Source organism: Bubalus bubalis, chromosome 1 (genome assembly GCF_019923935.1).
Source record: "Bubalus bubalis isolate 160015118507 breed Murrah chromosome 1, NDDB_SH_1, whole genome shotgun sequence".
Lineage (NCBI taxonomy): Eukaryota > Metazoa > Chordata > Mammalia > Artiodactyla > Bovidae > Bubalus > Bubalus bubalis.
In genome coordinates, this window is record NC_059157.1 from 126,444,608 (window position 1) to 126,465,904 (window position 21,297).

The 21,297-nt window shown below is 46.7% G+C and overlaps 1 protein-coding gene across 5 annotated transcripts in view; it reads left to right on the plus strand.

Annotated features, from left to right (window-relative positions):
* Positions 1 to 21,297, plus strand: part of DGKG (diacylglycerol kinase gamma) — a 223,466-nt gene that overhangs the window by 174,366 nt on the left and 27,803 nt on the right. For all 5 annotated transcript variants that reach the window (XM_044943843.2, XM_044943839.2, XM_044943838.2 and 2 more), the window contains one exon: positions 9,725 to 9,902. In XM_044943843.2, coding sequence (XP_044799778.1) covers positions 9,725 to 9,902 — 178 coding nt within the window. The remainder of the gene's footprint in view (positions 1 to 9,724; positions 9,903 to 21,297) is intronic.

Below are 21,297 nucleotides of genomic sequence, written 5' to 3' on the forward strand. Positions count from 1 at the left end.
CTTGGTTTTCATTTGGGAATCTCTCCACAAATGAATTCTTCCAGTTTAAAAAAAGTTATATTGGACTTCGGAAATGGGTAATACATGCCAGAACTATGGAGAACACAGAGCCATGTAGCATATGGTCCCTCCCCTCTGGGAGCTTAAAATCTCCTGGGGACAGGTACATATGCATGATGCATGGCAGAATATATATATATTCAATATACAACAGAAAAGGCAAGGAAAATTCAGAGAAGGGGAAGATCAATTTCTATCTAGAGCAGTTTCCTCTATAGGAAAGGCCTCATAGTGGAGTTAGTTTTTGAAAGAGTAGGATTTTAACAGGCATAAAAGAGCTGCATGGCAGTTCAGACAGTGAGTACAACAGAAAAAGCAAGTAGGCCCAACTCTGTGACCTACATATGTGGCCCTAGTTAAGCCCTAGCTCTTGCAAGAGACAGCTGTGTGATCTAGGAAAGTTACTTACCAACTCTAGGGTTAATTGTTCTCATCATGGTGATAAGATATTAACAAACCAAATGTTCCATCTGGCTTTACCATTCTAAGATTCTGTGCTTTGGCCCTCTTTCAGCTGCTAAAATTCCTCTTTACAAAGTCACTCCTGACCCCTTAGTTGCCAGACTACATGACCAAAGGTCTGATTCCAGATCTGCTCACTCTTGATTAGCTATGTGACATTGGACCATTCCTTTTACCTCCTTAACCTCCATTTTTCTCATCTATAAAATGAGGTAATTAGACTGAATGATCTTTCAAGACACTTCAGATCTTTGATTCCATGAGAACACAGATGCAGAGACGAGAGAGAGATCCTTTTATGGCATTTGTAGACTTAAACGAAGAGTGTAGAAAGGGTGCTAGGGTGTCCACAAGGATATCCTTCCACTGAGGGACCGTGATAGGGGTCCAGACAAGTATCGTCATCCACTGACTGTGCTGTGCTAAGTCGCTCCAGTCACGTCCAACTCTGCCACCCTATGGACTATAGCCTGCCAGGTTCCTATGTCCATGGGATTCTCCAAGCAAGAATACTGGAGTGGGTTGTCGTGCCCTCCTCTACCCACTGATTAAGAACGCTATAACGAAAGATTCAAGCTGACAACACCTGAACCCACTAACCAACACGAACATCACCAAAAAATGAGACAAGTAAATTATGTGCCTGTTGATGAGATGCAATAGGAAATACATTGATAGAGTAGTCTTGCTAAAACGTCCATCCTGAATTTGATCATCCCTGCAGATAGGCTGGAATATGTTTAAAAGATACCTCAGAGGTGCCATAAGCAAAATCCAAAATCTGGAACCGCTACACAGCTTTCTGTCTCAAAGTGTGGTCCAGCACACCCAGTATCATTATCACCAGATAATGATGTAGAAATGCAGTCTCAGGCCACCTCAGACATCCTGAATCAAAATCTGCATTTAAATCATCCTGAAGTGATTTGTATGCACATTAAAGTTTGAGAAGCACTGCTCTATAGGACAAATGACCCATTTCCCCCAATAAATATTACAAGGCAAGGAAAAAAAACAAACAAACAAACAAGGAATTTATAGATCAGAAGAAACCTAAAAGACATATCAGCCAAGTTCAACCTGTAGACTTTTCAGACAAACCAGTTATTTTTTTAAATGAGACTCTTGAGGAAATTTGAACAACTACTGGATATTTATCAATATTAAAGAATTATTGTTACATTTAAAAAGTGATCAGAGAATTAGGGTAATTCTTTTTTAAGAGTCTTATCATTTAAAGATACATAAAGAATCTGCCTGCAATGCAGGAGACCCGGGTTCAATCCCTAGGTCAGGAAGATCCCTTGGAGAAAGGAATAGTAACCCACTCCAGTACTCTTGCCTGGAGAATTCCATGGAAGAGGAGCCTGACAGGCCACAGTCCATGGGGTCTCAAAGAGTTGGACATGACTGAGCAGTTTACTTTTAGAAGTATTTGTAGATGTAGACTATCAGAGATTTGCTATAAAATAATAGTTCAACATGGTGGTGGGGAAAATGAACTGAGTTAGTTCAAACAAGACTAGCCATGAGTTTCTAACTGCTGAAGCTGAGATTTGGGATTCATGGGATTTATTATTTTATTGTCCTGTATATTTGAAAATATCCCTAATAAAAATTTGCTTGTTTTCTTTAAAGTCCAAGAAGGAGTTATCCAAGATGAGAGAGTCCATCAAGAGAAGGCAGTGGCAGGGAACCCAAGATAGAAAATGTCAAGCAGAAAGGGGTCAAATGCCCCCAGAGCCATGGCGGGTGAGGGTTGTTCCACCTTATAATCCACCTGGAAGAGGTCATTCCAGACAGCAGACACTGCCAGATGGCAGGGAGGATGAAACCAAACAATCTGAGTTCTGAACTGAAGAAAATCAGTGCAATCGGTGGCACCTTGAATCGAGGTTAGAAGACGAGAGAATTTCCTAGTTGCTAAAAACTGAAACAGGTCATCAAATAAATTACGGGATCTCCTTCTCTAAGGACCTTCAAAAATAGGATCCACAAGGCTAAAATGGAGGCGGCCTCATTCCCCATCTGCCGCCTTTTTCAGGTCACCGAGGCCGCCAGGCACCCGGGGCGCGGAAAAGCCCACAGCCCGGGCAGGGAAGCACCACTGCCCTCTCTCACGTCCTCGGCTCTGTCCCTCTCAGGCAGCACGGCGAACTTGGCAGGTCCTAGCTCTGCCCATAATTATGAGGATTTTAGGAATCGCAGAGATGGGTGGAAGGGGATGGGAGGATGGGAATGAATAGGACTACCCACTGACTCTCCACCGTCCCTCGGCTCAGAAACTAGAACTTGCGATTGTCTTCGCCAGGGGTCACGAAGTTTGAACTCGCCGACAGCTGCGGGCCGGCACAGTGGGGCCTGGAGCAGGCGGGTGCGGGCGGCTCCGGGCCGCGCTCCGGCAGATTCCTGAACGTCTTCCAGGCGGCCAGGAGCCGGGCTGGGCCGGGATGCACCCACCCACCCCATGCGCCGGCAGCGCCGCTGCCTCAGACCCGTGTCCGGCACCTCACCGCCCTCGCCGGCTGGGAGCACGGCTCGGGGCGTGTGCGTGCATGCTGCCGAGGGGCTGGGGACAAGAACTGTCTCTGTTTCAACCCATATCAGGCTATAACTACCTGGGTTTCACTGCACGCAGCCTCGACTCGGAGGCGAGCCTGCCGGCCCAGAGCTAGGTTAGGGATGGCCAACGGTGCGCGCAGGGACTGCCGCCCTCCTTGCACTCTTCCCAGGAGCACCCCCCCCAACCCCGCTCCCCTCTCCCATGGGAGCAGGGGGAGGGGGGCCCCATGACGTCATGGAACTGCTGGAGGATTTAGCTCAGGAACCCGCCGGGGGCTATGTACCATTTAAGCCTCCAGTGTACTTCTCTCCACGGCTCCACGTTTCCAAATCCAGCACGGCAGCTTTCCACCTTTCCCGAGCCCTAAGCAGCCCTGGGATTCTGAAAGAAATCAGTGCGTGGTGTCTAGGCCAAGAAGCGTGGAGAATGGGCATGCAGGTATGGTCTGGCAAGGCTCCCACTAGCATGAGTTGGGCCAAAAGGCCATTAAAATGCTTCCAGCAAGGCCTCAGACAGTGGGAGAATGATTTCAGGCTGAAAAATGCCTCATAGCACAGGTATTATTGTTATTATTAACAGTAATAACAGTGCAGACAATTATGGAATGCTACTGCCTTCCAGAAACCAATCAAACCCTTTAAGTAGATGCGATTTCCCTACCCCCACCCCATCTTACAGATGACAGATTAAAGCTGGAAGAGTTAAGGAACCAAGGAGGATCCAGGATCATACAGCTGGCAAGTGACAGAGCCAAGATTTAAACCCATATCTCTGCCTCCAAGCTCAGGCATGCTCCTTCCAAGACAAGGCACTGCCTCTCAGTTTTCAAATAGGTGCATTCCGAAGGTGGGGGCATCTATAGCCAGCAGTCCCCGAGCTCCCCCCACCTCCTCCACTCTCCCCAGTCCACCTATGACTCAGTAAGATGGTGGGGGAGGGGACATTCTATCATAAAGCAAAGTGAAGACTGTTTGCTCTTCCAGAGAGGTTAACGGCTTACCAAGTTAATAACTAACACTCTGAGCTTGTTATGACTAGAGGTGGAGGGGATAGGGCACACTTAAAGCGGCAGTTGGAAGAAAGGGGACATTGTGGAATACTAGGTACCAACGACTGGGCTGTGCAACTAGTTTACTCAAAAAAAAAAAAACACCAAGCTAGCACAGAGGCAAGATATAATGCTGATACCAACACTGGCGTGCTGGGCACTGCTCTTAGCACTCTATAAGACAGAGTAGTGGTGGGAGATTTCAGTTATTCAAACAGCTGGAAGTTTAATTTTGTGATAAGTCTAGCATCAGCAAAAGTCCCATGTTGCTGCACTGACTTTCATCTCCAAAGTAGAATCTGGCATCTGACTTGCTTAGGTTTGCAACTGAGCTCTGCCAGCCTGTAGAGTGGAAGTTGTGTAGCCTTATACCAGCACCCTAACCTCTCTGAGACTCTGTCACTTGGAGGTAGCAATAGTGCCTCCCTCATGGTGTTCATGTAAGCATCCCAAGAGAGTGTAAGGGCAGGACCAGTACAGTGCACAAGGAAGTTCTCATCAGACAACTGCTAATATTATTATTATTACCTCTAGAAGGGAGGAGGGATTTTGGCCAACATCGATTAAATTGAGCTCATGCAGAAGTAACTACAACCAAAAGAAAGAGTGTCTGAGTGGTCTAGGAGGCCATAAGGGTGCAAGAATTCAGTGCTGGGCACCGGGTTGAACAAAGATAATTTCAGAGAGTTTGGCGAAAAGTCTGATCCAGTGGGATTCTAGCCCAAATCCCTAAATAAGAATATGTGTTTAAAGGACAAAAAGATGAAAGACATCCCAAAGTATATTTCTTAACAGTTCATTAATTCTTTCAGGAAGAAAACAGCAAAAAGTTTTTAATTAAAAAAAAAAAGAATCACCATGACAGCAACAAGGCGGTCTGGGTTGTACACATCCTTTTGGAGGGTTGTACACATCCTCTTGAGAAACCTGTATGCAGGTCAGGAGGCAACAGTTAGAACTGGACATGGAACAACAGACTGGATCCAAATAGGAAAAGGAGTCCGTCAAGGCTGTATACTGTCACCCTGCTTATTTAATTTATATGCAGAGTACATCATGAGAAACGCTGGACTGGAAGAAACACAAGCTGGAATCAAGATTGCCGGGAGAAATATCAATAACCTCAGATATGCAGATGACACCACCCTTATGGCAGAAAGTAAGGACCTAAAAAGCCTCTTGATGAAAGTGAAAGAGGAGAGTGAAAAAGTTGGCTTAAAGCTCAGCATTCAGAAAACGAAGATCATGGCATCTGGTCCCATCACTTCATGGAAAATAGATGGGGAAACAGTGGAAACAGTGTCAGACTTTATTTTTTGGGGCTCCAAAATCACTGCAGATGGTGATTGCAGCCATGAAATTAAAAGATGCTTACTCCTTAGAAGGAAAGTTATGACCAACCTAGATAACATATTGAAAAGCAGAGACATTACTTTGCCAACAAAGGTCCATCTAGTCAAGGCTATAGTTTTTCCAGTGGTCATGTATGAATGTGAGAGTTGGACTGTGAAGAAGGCTGAGCGCCGAAGAATTGATGCTTTTGAACTGTGGTGTTGGAGAAGACTCTTGAGAGTCCCTTGGACTGCAAGGAGATCCAACCAGTCCATTCTGAAGGAGATCAGCCCTGGGATTTCTTTGGAAGGAATGATGCTAAAGCTGAAACTCCAGTACTTTGGCCACCTCATGCGAAGAGTTGACTCATTGGAAAAGACTCTGATGCTGGGAGGGATTGGGGGCAGGAGGAGAAGGGGATGACAGAGGATGAGATGGCTGGATGGCATCACCGACTCAATGGACGTGAGTTTGAGTGAACTCCGGGAGTTGGTGAGGGACAGGGAGGCCTGGCGTGCTGCAATTCATGGGGTCACAAAGAGTCAGACACGACTGAGCTACTGAACTGAACTGAACTGAACACATATTCATAGGGGCTTCCCTGGTGGCTCAGCAGTAAAGAATCTGCCTGCTATGCAGGAGACGCGAGTTTGATCTCTAGGTGGAGAAGATCCCCTAGAGAAGAGAATGGCAGTCCATTCTGATATTCTTGCCTGGGAAATCCCACAGACAGAGGAGCCTGCCAGGCTACAGTCCATGGGGTCACAAAAGTAGGACATGACTTAGTGACTAAACCACCACCATCAGACATACTCACAGATAAAGTGTGAGTATGCACCCAAGTGTGAATATACAAAGGCAACTCAGACCTGTGATCCTGGCTTTGGGCAAGCTGAAGGCCAAGCAGAATCTTAGACAGTGTTTGAAGCAAAAAAGAACATGGAAAGCATACCTCATTAGGATTTTTCCATTCCAAGAGAGCTTTTTTATCTTTTCCAGAAGGAGCGAGAGTAGCTTTAACAAAAAAATGGAATAGATGATAAAGGTGGGTATCAGAACCCAAGGTTGATCAATAGAGAACTAATTGACCTTGGAAAGCATACACATTTAAATCCAAGTTGCTGGACAAACCTATATAGATGTCGTTTGGTGACCACTTCGACAAATCTACAAAGCAGAGTAGGTTCCAGCCAATGAGAGGCAAATAGACAAATGCCCCAGTTTTTTAAAAATTAGGGATACATTCTGGAAGGCACAGACTGACAAACTTTATCCCAACCCCTGGGAAAATTCTGGAATCAAGAATTAACCAAGTATTTGCCCTTTATAGACGTTAATGGCTTTATATGAGTTCTCTTATTCCTTTTCTGATAGAGGTCGTAAGGTGGTCATTTAGGAAATATTATTTGATCTCAGCACAATGTCTTATGTTTCAGTGGAAAGAGCACAAATTTGAGGTCTGCAGACCGGGATACTAGCCCAGCTACACAATTATGAGTTGGGTGACCTTAACCTCTCTGGCCTCATTGATGAAAGATAGGACGTGTTCTCTTAGGTCCCTGTCATCTCTAAGTTCCATGATTCCACACTGTAATGAAAAGTGGACTAGGTGACAGTCGTACACAGAGGATGCATCCCTAATAAGGCAGCCATACCCCAAGGACCATTTAATGTACAATATCTGGTGTGTTAAACTAACCAAGGAAAGGGCTTGTTCCCTGTTTTGCCCATTATGTACATGTATTAAAGACAGTCTCCAAATGAGAAGAGAGCCATGGCATATGGTCATAGAATGAAGATTTAATATAAACTAGATGGACTGGAGGAGGCTTGGGCTGAAAGCCAGATGAAATAAGTGTAAAACCCTATGTCTAAGTTATTTAAAAATACCTACACAAGTTCAGGATGAAGAAGAGCAGGCCGAGAAGTAGATGATGGAATCAGGATCTGAGTGCCTGAGATGACCTCCCATTCAAGGTGAAGTGATTCAGCCATCATCTAGCTGCTCACAAAAGAGCTAATACAACTTTGATCATACTTGACAATAAGAATATTGATCATGGCGGACATAGTGAGCCCGTACATGGGCTCCCCATATTCTCATTTCTGGGGCATGATAGTATTGGGGGATTCCAGCCCCAGGAAGTGCGGATGCCTTTGCCAACTGTGCCATCAGATCCTGCCATTGGTGGTGTTTTCAGTGCCAGGACCTTCTAGAGTAAGAGAGTAACTGACCATAGTGTGTGTTCAGTTCAGTTCAGTTCAGTCGCTCAGTCGTGTCCGACTCTTTGCGACCCCATGAATCGTAGCACGCCAGGCCTCCCTGTCCATCACCATCTCCCGGAGTTCACTCAAACTCAGGTCCATCGAGTCAGTGATGCCATCCAGCCATCTCATCCTCTGTCGATCCCTCTTCCTCCTGCCCCCAATCCCTCCCAGCATCAGAGTCTTTTCCAGTGAGTCAACTCTTCACATGAGGTAGCCAAAGTACTGGAGCTTCAGTGTGTGTAGATCAGGGCAAGTCCGCAGGAGGGGCCAGAGGGCTGAGAGCACTCACCCAGAGGAGGCACAACTAGATGGTGGTGTGAGAGGGAGGAGAGAGAGAGGAGCGGCTAAGACTAAGGCTCCGAGGCCTGCTATCAATCCACGTACTTCTGTTTGTAAGTTGTGCAACTTGGGCAAGTTACTTAACCCCCTCTGTGTCTTGGTTTCCTCAAATGTAAAGTGAGGATAATCTTAGTAACTAATTTATAAGATTATTATGAAGGTAATAACGGAGATGTGTATAAAAGCTTACTGGTCAATGGCAACGTTTTAGTACATATGCACAGTGATGAAGTGTACATATCATCATGTACCTGGTGGGTGCTCCCATGGAAGAGGAAGGAGGTTCATTCTGACTTCAGAAGGGAGAAAAGGACCAATGGGTGGAAGCAGGGAGGAACAGAAGGAGCAGGTCAACATTGAAAGACCTGTCAAATAATCAGAACTTCCTAATAAAGAAAGGAATTCCTGGTCACCAGAGAAGCCTACTCTATTCCATTTTGTAGCTGGGGAAACAAGTCATGCGGATGATAAGATACCATAAATTAGGCAACAATTTATGAATTGTTAAATGGCAACAAGCCCTACCTTTGCATTCTTCCTCTTTTGAGAAATCTCTATAAGTTTGGATTTGTAGGTAACCTCAAAGAGAGATTTTTGTTGCATGCTTCTAATTTTTTTCCTGCCTCATAATAAGCAAGATAAAGAGGGCTTTGTAGTCCAGTTCCCCAACTTTGAATCCCTGCTCTGTTACTTATCAACTGTGCTATCTTGGACAACTTGGCTTACCTCTCTGGGTAGTGTTTTCTTCTGTAAATGAAGTAAACTACCTCCAGTTCTGAAGAACAAGGATCAGAGCTAATATATTTCTTGCTGTGTTGGTGAGCGTTATGCCAAGGTAGGCTGACCTCTATTAGATACCTGAGACAGACAGATTCAAGCCTTCTGGCCTTTTGTACCTGGCGGGATGCGGGTGGTGGAGACTGGATAAAGAAACTCTGCTACATCAGCAAGCACATATGCCAAAATTGCACTTAGGATAGAGATATAGGAGACAGAAAAAATCTGAAAGCCGGCCAAATCTTAAAGTCTTATACTTCTCACAAGAGGGATTAAATAAGAAGGGGTAAGATGAAACTTTCCTGTCATTTGTTCGAATCTGGACTCCATGTTCCACCATATCTTCACAGTGGTGCAGGAGGGGCAGGGTTGATGGTAATGAAGTTGGACTGGAGCGCAGTTTGCAGTTGTCTTCTAAACCAGCCCTTCTAGATCTATAGGTCAGTGGTCCCCAACATTTTTGGCACCAAGGACCGGTTTCGTGGAAGACAGTTTTTCCACAGAGGAAGGAATAGCTTCAGGATGATTCAAGCACATTACATTCATTGGGCACTTTATTTCTGTTATTATTATATCAATGCCACCTCAGATCATTAAGCATTAGATCCCAGAGGTTGGGGAGCCCTGCTAAAGATGGTTCCTGAAGCTTTGTACTGTACCCCCAGAGCTGACAAGAAATCACCTCCCTCATCTCACTGCAGTGGATAAGGCATTAGACCTGAGCAACTTTAGCCAAGATTCAACTTCTGACAGAGGCTGGCTGGTGGCTAACGGCCTGTCACATTCTTGATGAGAGCCCCCACCACACTCACCGCACCTTGAATTGGGATACAACAAGGACACTAACAGATGACCTTTTGTTCTCTGTCCCCCAGTGTGACGGGGTTGGGGTGGACCTGAGCAGCATCTTCCTCGAAGGCATTGCTATTCTCAACATTCCCAGCATGTATGGTGGCACCAATCTCTGGGGAGAAACCAAGAAGAACCGGGCTGTGATCCGGGAAAGCAGGAAGGTCATCACTGACCCCAAGGAACTGAAATTCTGTGTTCAAGGTAAGCCAGGCATGAGAAAAATCGTGCTAGGTCAGTGCCCCAGTGGGAGCCATATTCAGGTGGGTCTGTCAGCAAACCGTATTAGGGTCTACAGCAGGCTCTAGAAGGTTCTGCAGCCTTACAAGAACCCAGCGATACCCTGACTCATCCCTGATGCATCATCATTTATAACCTAATTGAGAAGAGAAAATATACAGTAAGGGATCCCTAAATGGCAGTCAGTAATCAGACCTTGGGTTTGAAACTCCATGAGGTTAGGGGTCAAATGCTACTTGTGTCAGGATTACCAGTCCTTCAGTAACTAAATCCAGTAGTCAATTCTCAACCTTAATCTTGCTTCATCTGTCAGCAGCATTTGACCCTACCTGATCACTTCTTCCAGGACACCACACCTTCCTGGTTTCCCTTCTTCCCACTGGTTACTTCTCGTTAGTCTCTTTTGGTGCTTCCTCATCTTCTCTCTGACCTCTTGGTGCTGGAGGGTCCCTAGGCAGGGTCCTCAGCCCTCTCCTCTCTCTGCTCTCACTCCCTTGATGACCTCATTGAGTAGTGAGACTTTATTTAAGGACCACGTGAGGGCGAGTGACTCAGCAAGTCCAAAACTGAGCTCCAGCATCCCTCCCTCAAACCTTCTCCACCCACAGCCTTCTCCATCTCAGTTGACGATAACTCCAACCTGCCCATTGCTTAAGCCAAAACACTTGGCAGCATCCTTGATTCCCTTTTATCTCACATTTCATATCCAACCCATCAGAAAATCTGTTAGCTCTACTTCTTAAAAACATCTAAGATTCACCCACTTCTCACCACTGCGTTCCTACCACCTTGGTCTGAGCCACCATCCTCTGCCCCCTAGATTCCTGCACATCCTCCCAGCTGAATTCCCTGCTTGTACCCCCCCCCTCTACAGTCTGTTCTCACCACCTCATCAGAATGCCCATGGGCAAATATGTCTGACTGTGCCACTCTTCTCAAAATTCTGCAGTGGCTAAGATTAAAAGCTAAAGGTCTTCACATGGCCTCGAGGACCCTAAATGGTTTGGCCTCTCATTAGGTCTAGACGTCTTTCACTCCCCCTCACTCCCTCTGCCTCTGCCACCCTGGCACCTCTAACACGGCAGGCCACTTCCATGAGCCGACTCTTCTTTCTGCCTGGAACTTGGTAGTGTGCCTTAGAGGCCATCAGGTAGGCTATCCTACCCACCAGGATACAGAACACAGGTCTCTGAGAATGCCCTTAAAATTATTTTCAGCCCTACGCCTTACCAGCCATTTCCACCAATGCACCAAATGGGACTCAAAGTTCCTGGCATCTCTGACTCCTCTGTGGATTGGACAAACAGGCCTCACTCATCCCCAGGGATCCACAGTAGACTCAGTGACCTGGGGCTGGGGGAGAAGCCATATGTGAGGAGGGCTGTGGCAAAGATCCCCCAGTGAGGAGGCAGGAGAATGGATTCAGATCCATGTGCTGGCATTCACCTACTTCTTGGCACCTCGGGTTTCTTTGCTGTAAACCCCACATCTGATGTAGAAGTTTTGATAACTGAATGGATGGGATTGACCATTGGTTTCTAAACCACACCTGTCTATAGAAAATGAAGTCCTGGGCCCCAGCCCAGATCTCCCTAATCAATCTCTGGGTTGGTTCCTGGGAATCTGGACCTCCGCAGACGATCTGATGGGCTGCCAGGCTTGAGAAACACTGACACAGACAAGAGTCCAGGAATCGGAGTCTGGGTTCTTTGATGTCCGAGGCTGTTAGTCCTAAGACTGGATGCGATCCCACCAGTAGGAGGAAACAAAACTTGGCTGACCATCCAAGAAAGTGGTTACTGGCTTACTTCAGACCTACCTGTTAGACAATCAGATTGTCATATTCCAAGGTCATCAAGAGGTTCACCATCACACCTGTCCTTTTTAAGAGAGAACTGGGGAATTTTTTTTTTCTCTGCTGCCCTCTTAAGTCCCTTTTCCTTCACACAGTAAACTTTTCAATTTGTATAAATTATTAAATTGAGTAATGTGTTCCTCCTTCCTCCCTTGGCAGGGGAAGTTGTGGGTACTAGCAGAGGGTGGGGGAAGCATTGGAGGTTGTAGAAAGTTCCTGCAAACTTTCTCACCCTGGTGCTTTCGTCCCAGCCCCCACTCTGGCATCTCAGCAGAATAGAATCAGGGCAGGATCCCACCACCCATATCAGGCAGAGACCTGGGGACACCCTTGCTGAAGATGTGTTCCGGTTAGAACTCAAGGACAACTGTCCGTTCCTTACATGTCTTACCATTTATCTTCCCCTTCTTCAAGCAAGAATAATGTCTGCTGATCGCTCATGACCATCATGTACAGGAACTCTCTTCCCCAAATCCCCCTTTCTCACCCCAAGAATATGCTTTCGGAGCTAAAAATGAAGCTACTTCCTGTTCTTTAGATGAGGACATGAGCTGATCAGAGCAGAGGCTGAGGAGGGAGCCTTGGCTTCTTAGCTTTGCAGAGAACCAACCAACAGTGAGCTCTCTTAAAGGGCCATAATCTCCTTTAAGATGAGATGTTAATGAGGAAAAGCTAAAGAGGTGACCCATTTTAGTGGAAAAGCACTGGCCTGGTAGTCAAGAATTCTGAGTTCCTGTCCAGTCTCTGCCTCTCACTAGTGTGTGATGTTGGGCAAGTTCACTCACCTTCTTGGGTTTCAGTTTTCATTATCTGTAAAACAGGCAAATCTGACAGTTGTACAGGTTCCCATAGCGCACAGGTTCCTTACAGAGCTGCAGAATTATGACATGGCCAGGTTTTGGTCTAATGGATTCCTTGAACAGAATTATATGGCAGGTTTCTTTTTTCAGTGTGTTTTGTCTCACATCTTACAGGCCGGTGGCTGAGAAGGTAGGGATCTCTCTCTCTGCACATCCATTATTTGTTGGGATTTGTTACTCTGGCAATTTTACTGCGCTTGAGGGTCAGGGAGGAGACAGGAGAAATTAGTGGGAGGGAAGGGGTCTATCATAGGAAATGTTAAAGGAAATGACAACAGAAAAGGTTACTGTCAAATCTCATCATGGGTCAGTCTTTCTTCTAGGAAAAGAAATCCAAAAAAAATCAATCAGGATTAACATGGGGACTTGCCTGGTGGTCCAGTGGCTAAGATTCTGTGTTTCCAATGCAGGGGTTTCAGGTTTGATCCCTGGTTGGGGAACTAAGATCACACATGCCATGCAGTGTAGACACCCCAAAAAAATGTTTTTTAATTAAAAAAAAAAAAAAGGTTAGCATGGAATGAGTTCTATACAACCATTGGCTGATTAGAAAGCAAGAAGTGGTCCTGGGAAAAGCACCAAGCTTGAAGTTGAATGACCTGGATTTAAATTTAGGCTTTATACTTTATAATCTTATAAACCTTGGAAAGTCACCCAATCTTTCTGAGTCTCAGCTTCCTCATCTGTAAAATTGGCATAATAATATCTAGCTTGTTATCATGATGGATGTCAGAGTACCTGGAACATAGTATAACCTCAAGCTGTAAGAAAATTTTCTCCTCACCTTTAATGCTGTTTTATATTGGTGCTAGGAGAAGGCAATGGCACCCCACTCCAGTACTCTTGCTTGGACAATCCCATGGACGGAGGAGCCTGGTAGGCTGCAGTCCATGGGGTCGTGAAGAGTCAGACACGACTGAGCGACTTCACTTTCACCTTTCACTTTCATGCATTGGAGAAGGAAATGGCAACCCACTCCGGTGTTCTTGCCTGGAGAATCCCAGGGATGGCTGAGCCTGGCGGGCTGCCGTCTATGGGGTCGCACAGAGTCGGACACGACTGAAGCGACTTAGCAGCAGCAGCAGCATATTGGTGCTAACAGCCAGATTTCTGATTTTGAAGTTCTTCTCTCTAGCCTTGCCGCCTACCCACACTGTCACTAAGAAACAGTAGAGATCCTGCCAAACTCCAGCCACCCCTTTGCCCTAGCACATTAAACTCATACCATCAACTGTACCTACTGCCTCTTTTCTAGACCTTTCAAGGATGGAGGCTAGATGATTTTAATTTTTGTATCCCCAATGCCTGACCCAATAGGGTTAGTCAAAAGAAAAAAAAATAGTTGTTGGATAATTGAGCAGTCCACAGCATTCATCCTTTTTAGTTTTTGTAATACCAATAAGAATAGTGACAGATAGTATTTTGTAGTTAGTTTTGTATATATTGACTTAATCTAGTCCTAACCAGAAACCCATGAGTAAGGGTATACCTACTCCCCACCATGTCACTATTTCATAGTTGGGAAAAACAGAGGCCCAGAGAAGTGGCAGGACTTACACAATTTATATCCAGTGGTTGCAGCAGAACCAAGTCCATGATTCCTGGCCTGGCCCCAAGTGGTTAGTGTCCACCTAGAACATTTATCTGAGAACCTACTATGTGTACTGCACAAGCCAGACACTCAGGAAACAGGAAGTATTTATGATCCAATCCAAACAAACACTTGGTTGAAATTCTGCTCCTCCTGCAAGACCTACCCCAAGGGCCATCTGCTTCCTGGAGCCTATAGTGGCACCCCTGGAAGTGAATCTGGCCTCTGAATTCCTAGAGCACTTAATTTTGCCTTCTGTCTTGACAGCACACTGGTTATGGATGGCCTCTTCTCATAGGCATGGGTATCCTCATCATATCTTTCTCTTGCCAGTACCTGGAAAATAGGCAGCATGTGTTCTTCACCTTTGTGTCCCCTTCAAAGACTAATGTTCTACCTGGCGCATTTCTACAGAAATGCTTGTCAGAAGGAGGGAGAGAGAGAGAAAGGAATCTTGCCTTTGGTCTATGAGCACAGTGGGCAGTAGATTCTGGAGCTGGACAGGAACAGACCCTCAGTGAAAAATGTTGGCGAAAAAAACGTCTTATAAACTGTTCAATTCAAGTATTTGTGAAACTGAGAATTTCATTTTATGAAACCATTAGAAACTCACTTGGTAAGTAAGCTATGCCTTAAAGAAAAAGTGAAAGTGAAGTCGCTCGATCATATCCGACTCTTTGCGACCCCATGGTCTGTAGCCCACCAGGCTCCTCCGTCCATGGGATTTTCCAGGCAAGAATACTGGAGTGAGTTGCCATTTCCTTCTCCAGGGGATCTTCCCGACCCATAGCTTAGAGGACTTATAGCTGAGAGTCAGTGTAGAGTAAGAGCCTAACCATTTAACTAGAAGTTGAAAGACCCAGGCCTCCCCACCACCAGCCGTGTGACATTGGTTGAGTCATTGAACCTCTCCAAGCCTCCATGTCAACCCTTGCAAGATGGAACCTGTTATAATCTCTCCTTCAGCATAGCCACCTTGTTTGGAGGGTTAAATGAGATCCTCCACTTAGAACACTTATCAGAATGCCTGGAACATAGTAAGCACTTGATCAATAGTGATCAGAAGAATTAAATGATAAGTATTTAGTACGTAAGAAAATGACCAAATTTAGAATTTCACTCTCTTGATCTCTGCTTCAGGAATTTGGTCTAGAGCAACCCATAACTCTAACAAAGATTACTTGTTGGCACTGTGCCTAATGTGTTTGGCTGTTGCTGCCAGTGTGGGGGTTCCACCTGAGCAAGCTGTCTGCTGAAGCAAGGTAAGGGGAACAGTGCCAAATCCTGAAGCACCAAGGGTGTGCACGGCACAAGATTGCATCAGTCCTTATCAGGCTAAAGGCTAGGGCGTAAAGCCCTGGAAGCTCTGCCACTGCTTCTTTCTGGCACCACCCTGGATGTGAATGCAGAGACTTCCTACACATGTTCTCAGGCTCTTCTCTGAGCTTCATATCTGTCCCCATCCAGCCTTCAGTCTGGAGCCAGTAGCAGCCTTGAGGCTATGTCAACCACAGCTGGCCCCTCTGGTTATTCGATATTAAGGTCACCTTCCCCTCAGCGATTTCTTAGTCAATCCCATTTGAACTGCCACCAGAGTGTCCTAGACGAGTTTCTAAGCAATGAGGGCATAAATCTGCGCAGAGTCTTATTAGGTAATAATTTTTTCAATTCCTGGTAAAGACAGGGAGACAGACACCGTTGGTAGGATATACAGTTTGAGTCAGTTTCCCAGCAGTGGGGACAGGCTTTCTGTCATTTATTCAACACACACATACGAAGCACCAACCAAGTGCCAGGCACTGCTGCTGCTGCTGCTAAGTCACTTCAGTCATGTCCGACTCTGTGCGACCCCATAGACGGCAGCCCACAGACTCCCCCGTCCCTGGGATTCTCCAGGCAAGAACACTGGAGTGAGTTGCCATTTCCTTCTCCAATGCATGAAAGTGAAAAGTGAAAGCGAAGTCGTTCAGTCGTGTCCGACCCTCAGCGACCCCATGGACTGCAGCCTACCAGGCTCCTCCATCCATGGGATTTTCCAGGCACGAGTACTGGAGTAGGGTGCCATCGCCTTCTCCGAATGTCAGGCACAGTGACGAGCAAAACCAGGCCTAACACCTGCAGCCATTAGGGAGTGCAGGAGCCAGGCCTCAGTTAAACAGTCCCACTGATAGGCATAGAATTAGACTCTGTCATAAGTGCTAAGAAGGAGTATCATGGCTACCCAGTACGCCAGTCGGCCAGCCGGGTGTGGCTACAGATGTGCCTCACTAGCCTGGTACTCAAACCGACTAGCAGGCACTCACACAGGCAGCCTCCTGGCAAAAGCATATAGTCATCAAATATGCCGCCCAGATGCCCGGGTCTTGCCTGGGAAGAGGAAAACCCGCCGCCTCACAGCCAGTTGACACCACTGTGCAGGCGCAGGTAATTCAGTCTGCCCACGCACTGTGCCCGCATAGATCTTCACTAGTTGTATGGGTCATACCCTGAATCCCAAAACAAGGGAAAGGGGCCCCAACTAGACATCAGAGATCCACCATCCCAGGTGGAGAGCCACAGTTCAGTGAGACAACACGATAATCACGAGCACATGAGTTCAGTGCTTCTCGGGGCTCCCTCCTCGCTTATATGACACCAGAACAGAAAGTGGCCAGTTGGGTTCAAGACCTGTCCAAGGCTGTAGGTTCCCAATTTTCCTATCTGGTGGAAACCTGACCAGAAAGACAGTCATAGTGAGCAATCACCAGCCTCTTACTGCTCATTCAAGTTGAAAAATAGAAATGTTCCTAAAAAGCATGCATTTTGCAGAGGTCTCTCTGGCCAAGGTCTCACCTCGGGGCTGAGACAGAGCAAGGAGAGTGATCCTCTTCGAGCCTGGGGATACTTAGATGTGCACTGGGATGTCCCTCAGTGCTGGGAAGTAACCATGGCAACATACTAGTCATTCCTTGTGACAGTGGCAGGCCTACAGAGTGACCCTGCTCTGCTTTCCACAGAAAATCAGCTTTGTCACTCAGTCCTTCAGGCACCCACATTGGAATCAACAAACCCCAAGGCATTCTCTTCCCCCTCTTTACACATCCTCCCTCCTCTCCTATAGCCCACCACCCACCCCCACGTTCCCTGCCTTGTTGACAGCATCACCTGTTGCCCAAGGTAGGGACCCAGAGTCAAGCATTTCCCCTATGGTGGCTCGTGAAACTGTCCTGTAATTGTTAACTCAGATGGTGTCTCTCCCACCCAACTGTGAGCTCACAGTTCTAGATGTCATACTTCCTTCTACATGCCTATGCCTGGCATGGTCTCTGAGACCTCGAAAAAGCTAATTAACATTGGTTGACCAGAAGCTCCCAGGGCCAGGAGCACCTGAAGTGGTAAGATAGGGAATTGTGTTTGATGGGATGGAACGTGTGTGTGTGTGATGCTCGTGAGCAGTGTTCCAGGGCCCCTGTGCTGGCGTCAGCCTGTACAGGAGGCCAGGAGGTCCCCTCCCATCCATACTGGTCCTTTCTCTGAGCCCCTGTGTACTCCCAGCTGCCTCTGTGTTGCGCAGCCCCTCTGCTCCTTTCGAGGCTGCCTGCTGGACTCTGCGGGTTATCCAGGTGTGTTTTCACAGCTTCCAAATAAAAGCTGCACAACCTGATTCTCAGATGCCCGGAGAAGCTATAATGTTTCCTATAGTATTGAAATCCCAGAATCACAGGTCTCTTTAGAAATTTAGAGGTCCTTTCCTCTAGATAAGGAGAGTGAGAACCAGCAAGGTGAAGTGGCTGGCTTGACCAAACCCGGACTGAAATGCCGGTCTTTTAGTTCACACAGGCCTGCTCTCTGTGCACTAGAGCAGAGGTTGGCAAATTTCCCCTATAAAGGACCACATAGTAACTATTAAAATAGTTAGGCCTTGTGGGCCATACCATCTCAGGTACAACTGCTTTCCTCCAACCACTTAGCATGAAAGTGGTCATAGACAACACGCAGACACGAATGGGCATGGCTGGGTTCCAGTCCAACTTTATTTACACAAACAAGCAGTGGGCTGGGTCTGGTCCTCCAGCTGTGGTTTGCCCAGCCCTGCACTGGGACCTCATGTGGTCCACAGCCAGCATCAAAGGCCTCACCTGAGAGTGTCAGAATATAGGCCAGACCTCCCGAAGCCAAATCTGCCCATCAGCAAGATCCCCTGGTGGTGTATGCCTGCTCCAGATTGAGAAGTACTGCACTGGTGGGCCTGGCTGCCCCCGCTGAGAATGCCAAGGAGAAATTTCCAGATTAGAAAAATGCGGCCCAGGGAGGTTAATTGGCCCATCCACGGTAACACAAGTTGGTGGACCGGGGACTACAGCCCAAGTTCTAGTCTTTCAAACATGGAATTGCTTCTACACACACCAGAGAACCCATCCTATCCTCCCCACTTCTGCCTGTCCCTGACCCAACCCGCATTTACTAGAAATTCGAGTGAAGCAATTCCTCATTCTTTCCCAGCTGACTTGTGAATCAAGAGAACTCTGCCTCCAGCTGTGTCTCCTCCCACCCACTCCCTGCCAAGACTGGGAGGGGCAGGGGAGGCAGCATTGGGCATCCAGAGGCTGTTCCCCTTCTGCAGAGGGAAACTTGCTCACACAGGTTCAAGTTGGAGTTAAACTCCAACTGAATTCCTGTCTTTGGAGATTTGCAGCTCAAAATAGAACGAAAGAACCTTTCATTTTTCACTTGCAGAAGAAACTTCTAGACCAGCTCTCTGGCAGGCCTAGACATTATAGATTTTTCCCTCTTCTGCTTGCCCCATCTTGACCCACATACCAGCTCCTGTTCCCCTGTTGCAGCTTTAATACCTGGCACCTTCTAAGAAGCAACCCACAGCAAGACTCCATGCTGGCCACACGCTTTGCATAACCTATGCTTCTTGATCTATGTCTAAGGCATGTGAGAAGTGCTTTATCTTCTTAATTAATCAATAAATATGTATTGGGCTGTTATTTACTGAGCACATATTTATGGGCCAAGCTGTTGCCTATTTAATTTCTTAATCCATTTTATGGCTGAGGCTAATGAGGTTAAGTGACTGTCCCAAAAATGAAGACAATACCCAATAGAACCAGATGCCAACCTGCCTTCAAGTACTGAATGCTCCAGATGCCATAGAGGGTGTCAGCATGATGATGTGGATGTGACCTCCAATAGTTCCCAATCTAATGTAAAAAATACATGTAGAACCATCGAGTTACCACTGGCATGATAGGCTGAAACAGTAGAATTGGAGTCGGGGTGGGTAAGAATAGGAGGGACATTCCTTAGGAACTCAGTCCCCAGCTGCCCAGCACTGTGCCAGGGACCTTGGAGGCAATCAATAAATATTTGATATAGGACTGAATGAATGAACAAGATAGAATGTATATGTGCCAGTACTTGAAGCTGGAATGGATTTGAAAAGATGGAATGAGAGAAGAGGCACATGGGCTAGGGCATTAGCACCTAGAAATAGCAAAGGGAAGACTGGTAAAGGCCTTTGAATAATGTGCCCTTGAGTATGTGATCCTTTGACTAATGGGAAGAGATGAAGCATTCAAAGCCAGGAGCAATAGGATGAGAGAGCAGCACGCAGTAAGTATTGGAAGAAAGGGAAAGGAACTGGCAGCAAGAGGTCCAGTTAGGAGGCTGGTGCAGAGCACAGGCTCACAGGTCTAAGGCCTTGAATGAGAGTCAGTGGCACAAGAGGGAAAATGGATAACAGTCAACAGGGATTGGGAGACAAACAAAGGGAACACTACCCAACAGAGTCCCAGCTTCTGCCCACAAGCTCAGCCTTCTCCTGTCTGCCTCCACTTTAGAGCCCTCCCCATTCCCAGTGGCTGCTGTTGGTAGAATGGATGTCTTAGGCAGGGCCCTGTGTCTTCCACCTGCAGCCAGCACCCAGTTCTTCCCATTTTCAGGACAGTTCATCCAACACTTGTTAAGTACCTACTTGAAATTAGCACTCAATGCTACTAGAAATATTTTGCATTCATCATCTCATTTTCATCCCTTACAGCACCCCTGAGAGACACTTTATAATTAGAAAAATGAGGCCCAGGGAGATTAATTGACCTGTCCAAGGCCACACTAATTGGTGAATCTGGGACTAGAGCCACGTCCAAGTATACCAAACCTGGCATTCTTTCCTTCCATGCCACAATACCCTCCCCCACCACCCGCATTTCTGGTTGGTGTTGACCCAACAACCAGAGGGTCACAACTCTCCTCTAGCTTTGCCCTTCTGGGTACATGAGTCCCTCTGAGCTGTGATTAGTTCAGTAGGTGTCGTTCTCTGTAGTGTACCTTGTGTCATGCCTCGGGCATGAGTTGAACTGGAAAATCTCACCACTAGCTGATTTATTCTATTACAGACACTGAATGTGGAGTTGAAGCTTCTTGAGCTCAGTGGGCATAGTAATGCCAGGTCACACACCAATTAGGATTTCAGCTTCGGCATTCTGTTTAACAAGACTGTGTTGCCAAGAAATCTCCCCCGAGAGCAGCCAGGGCGAGGCTTACCCCACTACATGCCCCCTTCCCTGCCCTCAGACACTCCAGCCTGCCAAGACATTTGGTCTCTGCTTTGCATCCTTTATTTGAAAGTTTGTTTTTATGTCAGACAGGCCTTGGTTTGAATTCCAGCTTTACCATATGCCAGGTCTGTGACATTAGGCAAGTTTTTCAACCTTTCTGAGCCTCAAGATTTTTTTTTTATGTTGGGATAATAGTTTCTACCCAACAGAGTTGCCACAAGGATTTAAAACAGTAACGTTTATAAAGCTCTAGGCCCGCTTTAGAGTCTGTACCCAGTACTGGTCCTTTTCTTCCTGTTGTCATTGGAAGCACCAGCTCAAGATTCCTGTAGCTCCACCGCCTCCCAAGCCTTAAAAGACATTCTCACTCTTGGTCTTTCTTGCTGCCATGATGATGTCAGACCCTCACCTCAGAGCCACTTGGGGTGACCCTCTGTTCTGGAGAAATCTCCCACCACACAACTCCTCCAGCACTCTGCCCTCCCCTTCTGAAGCACCTGCCCTGAGG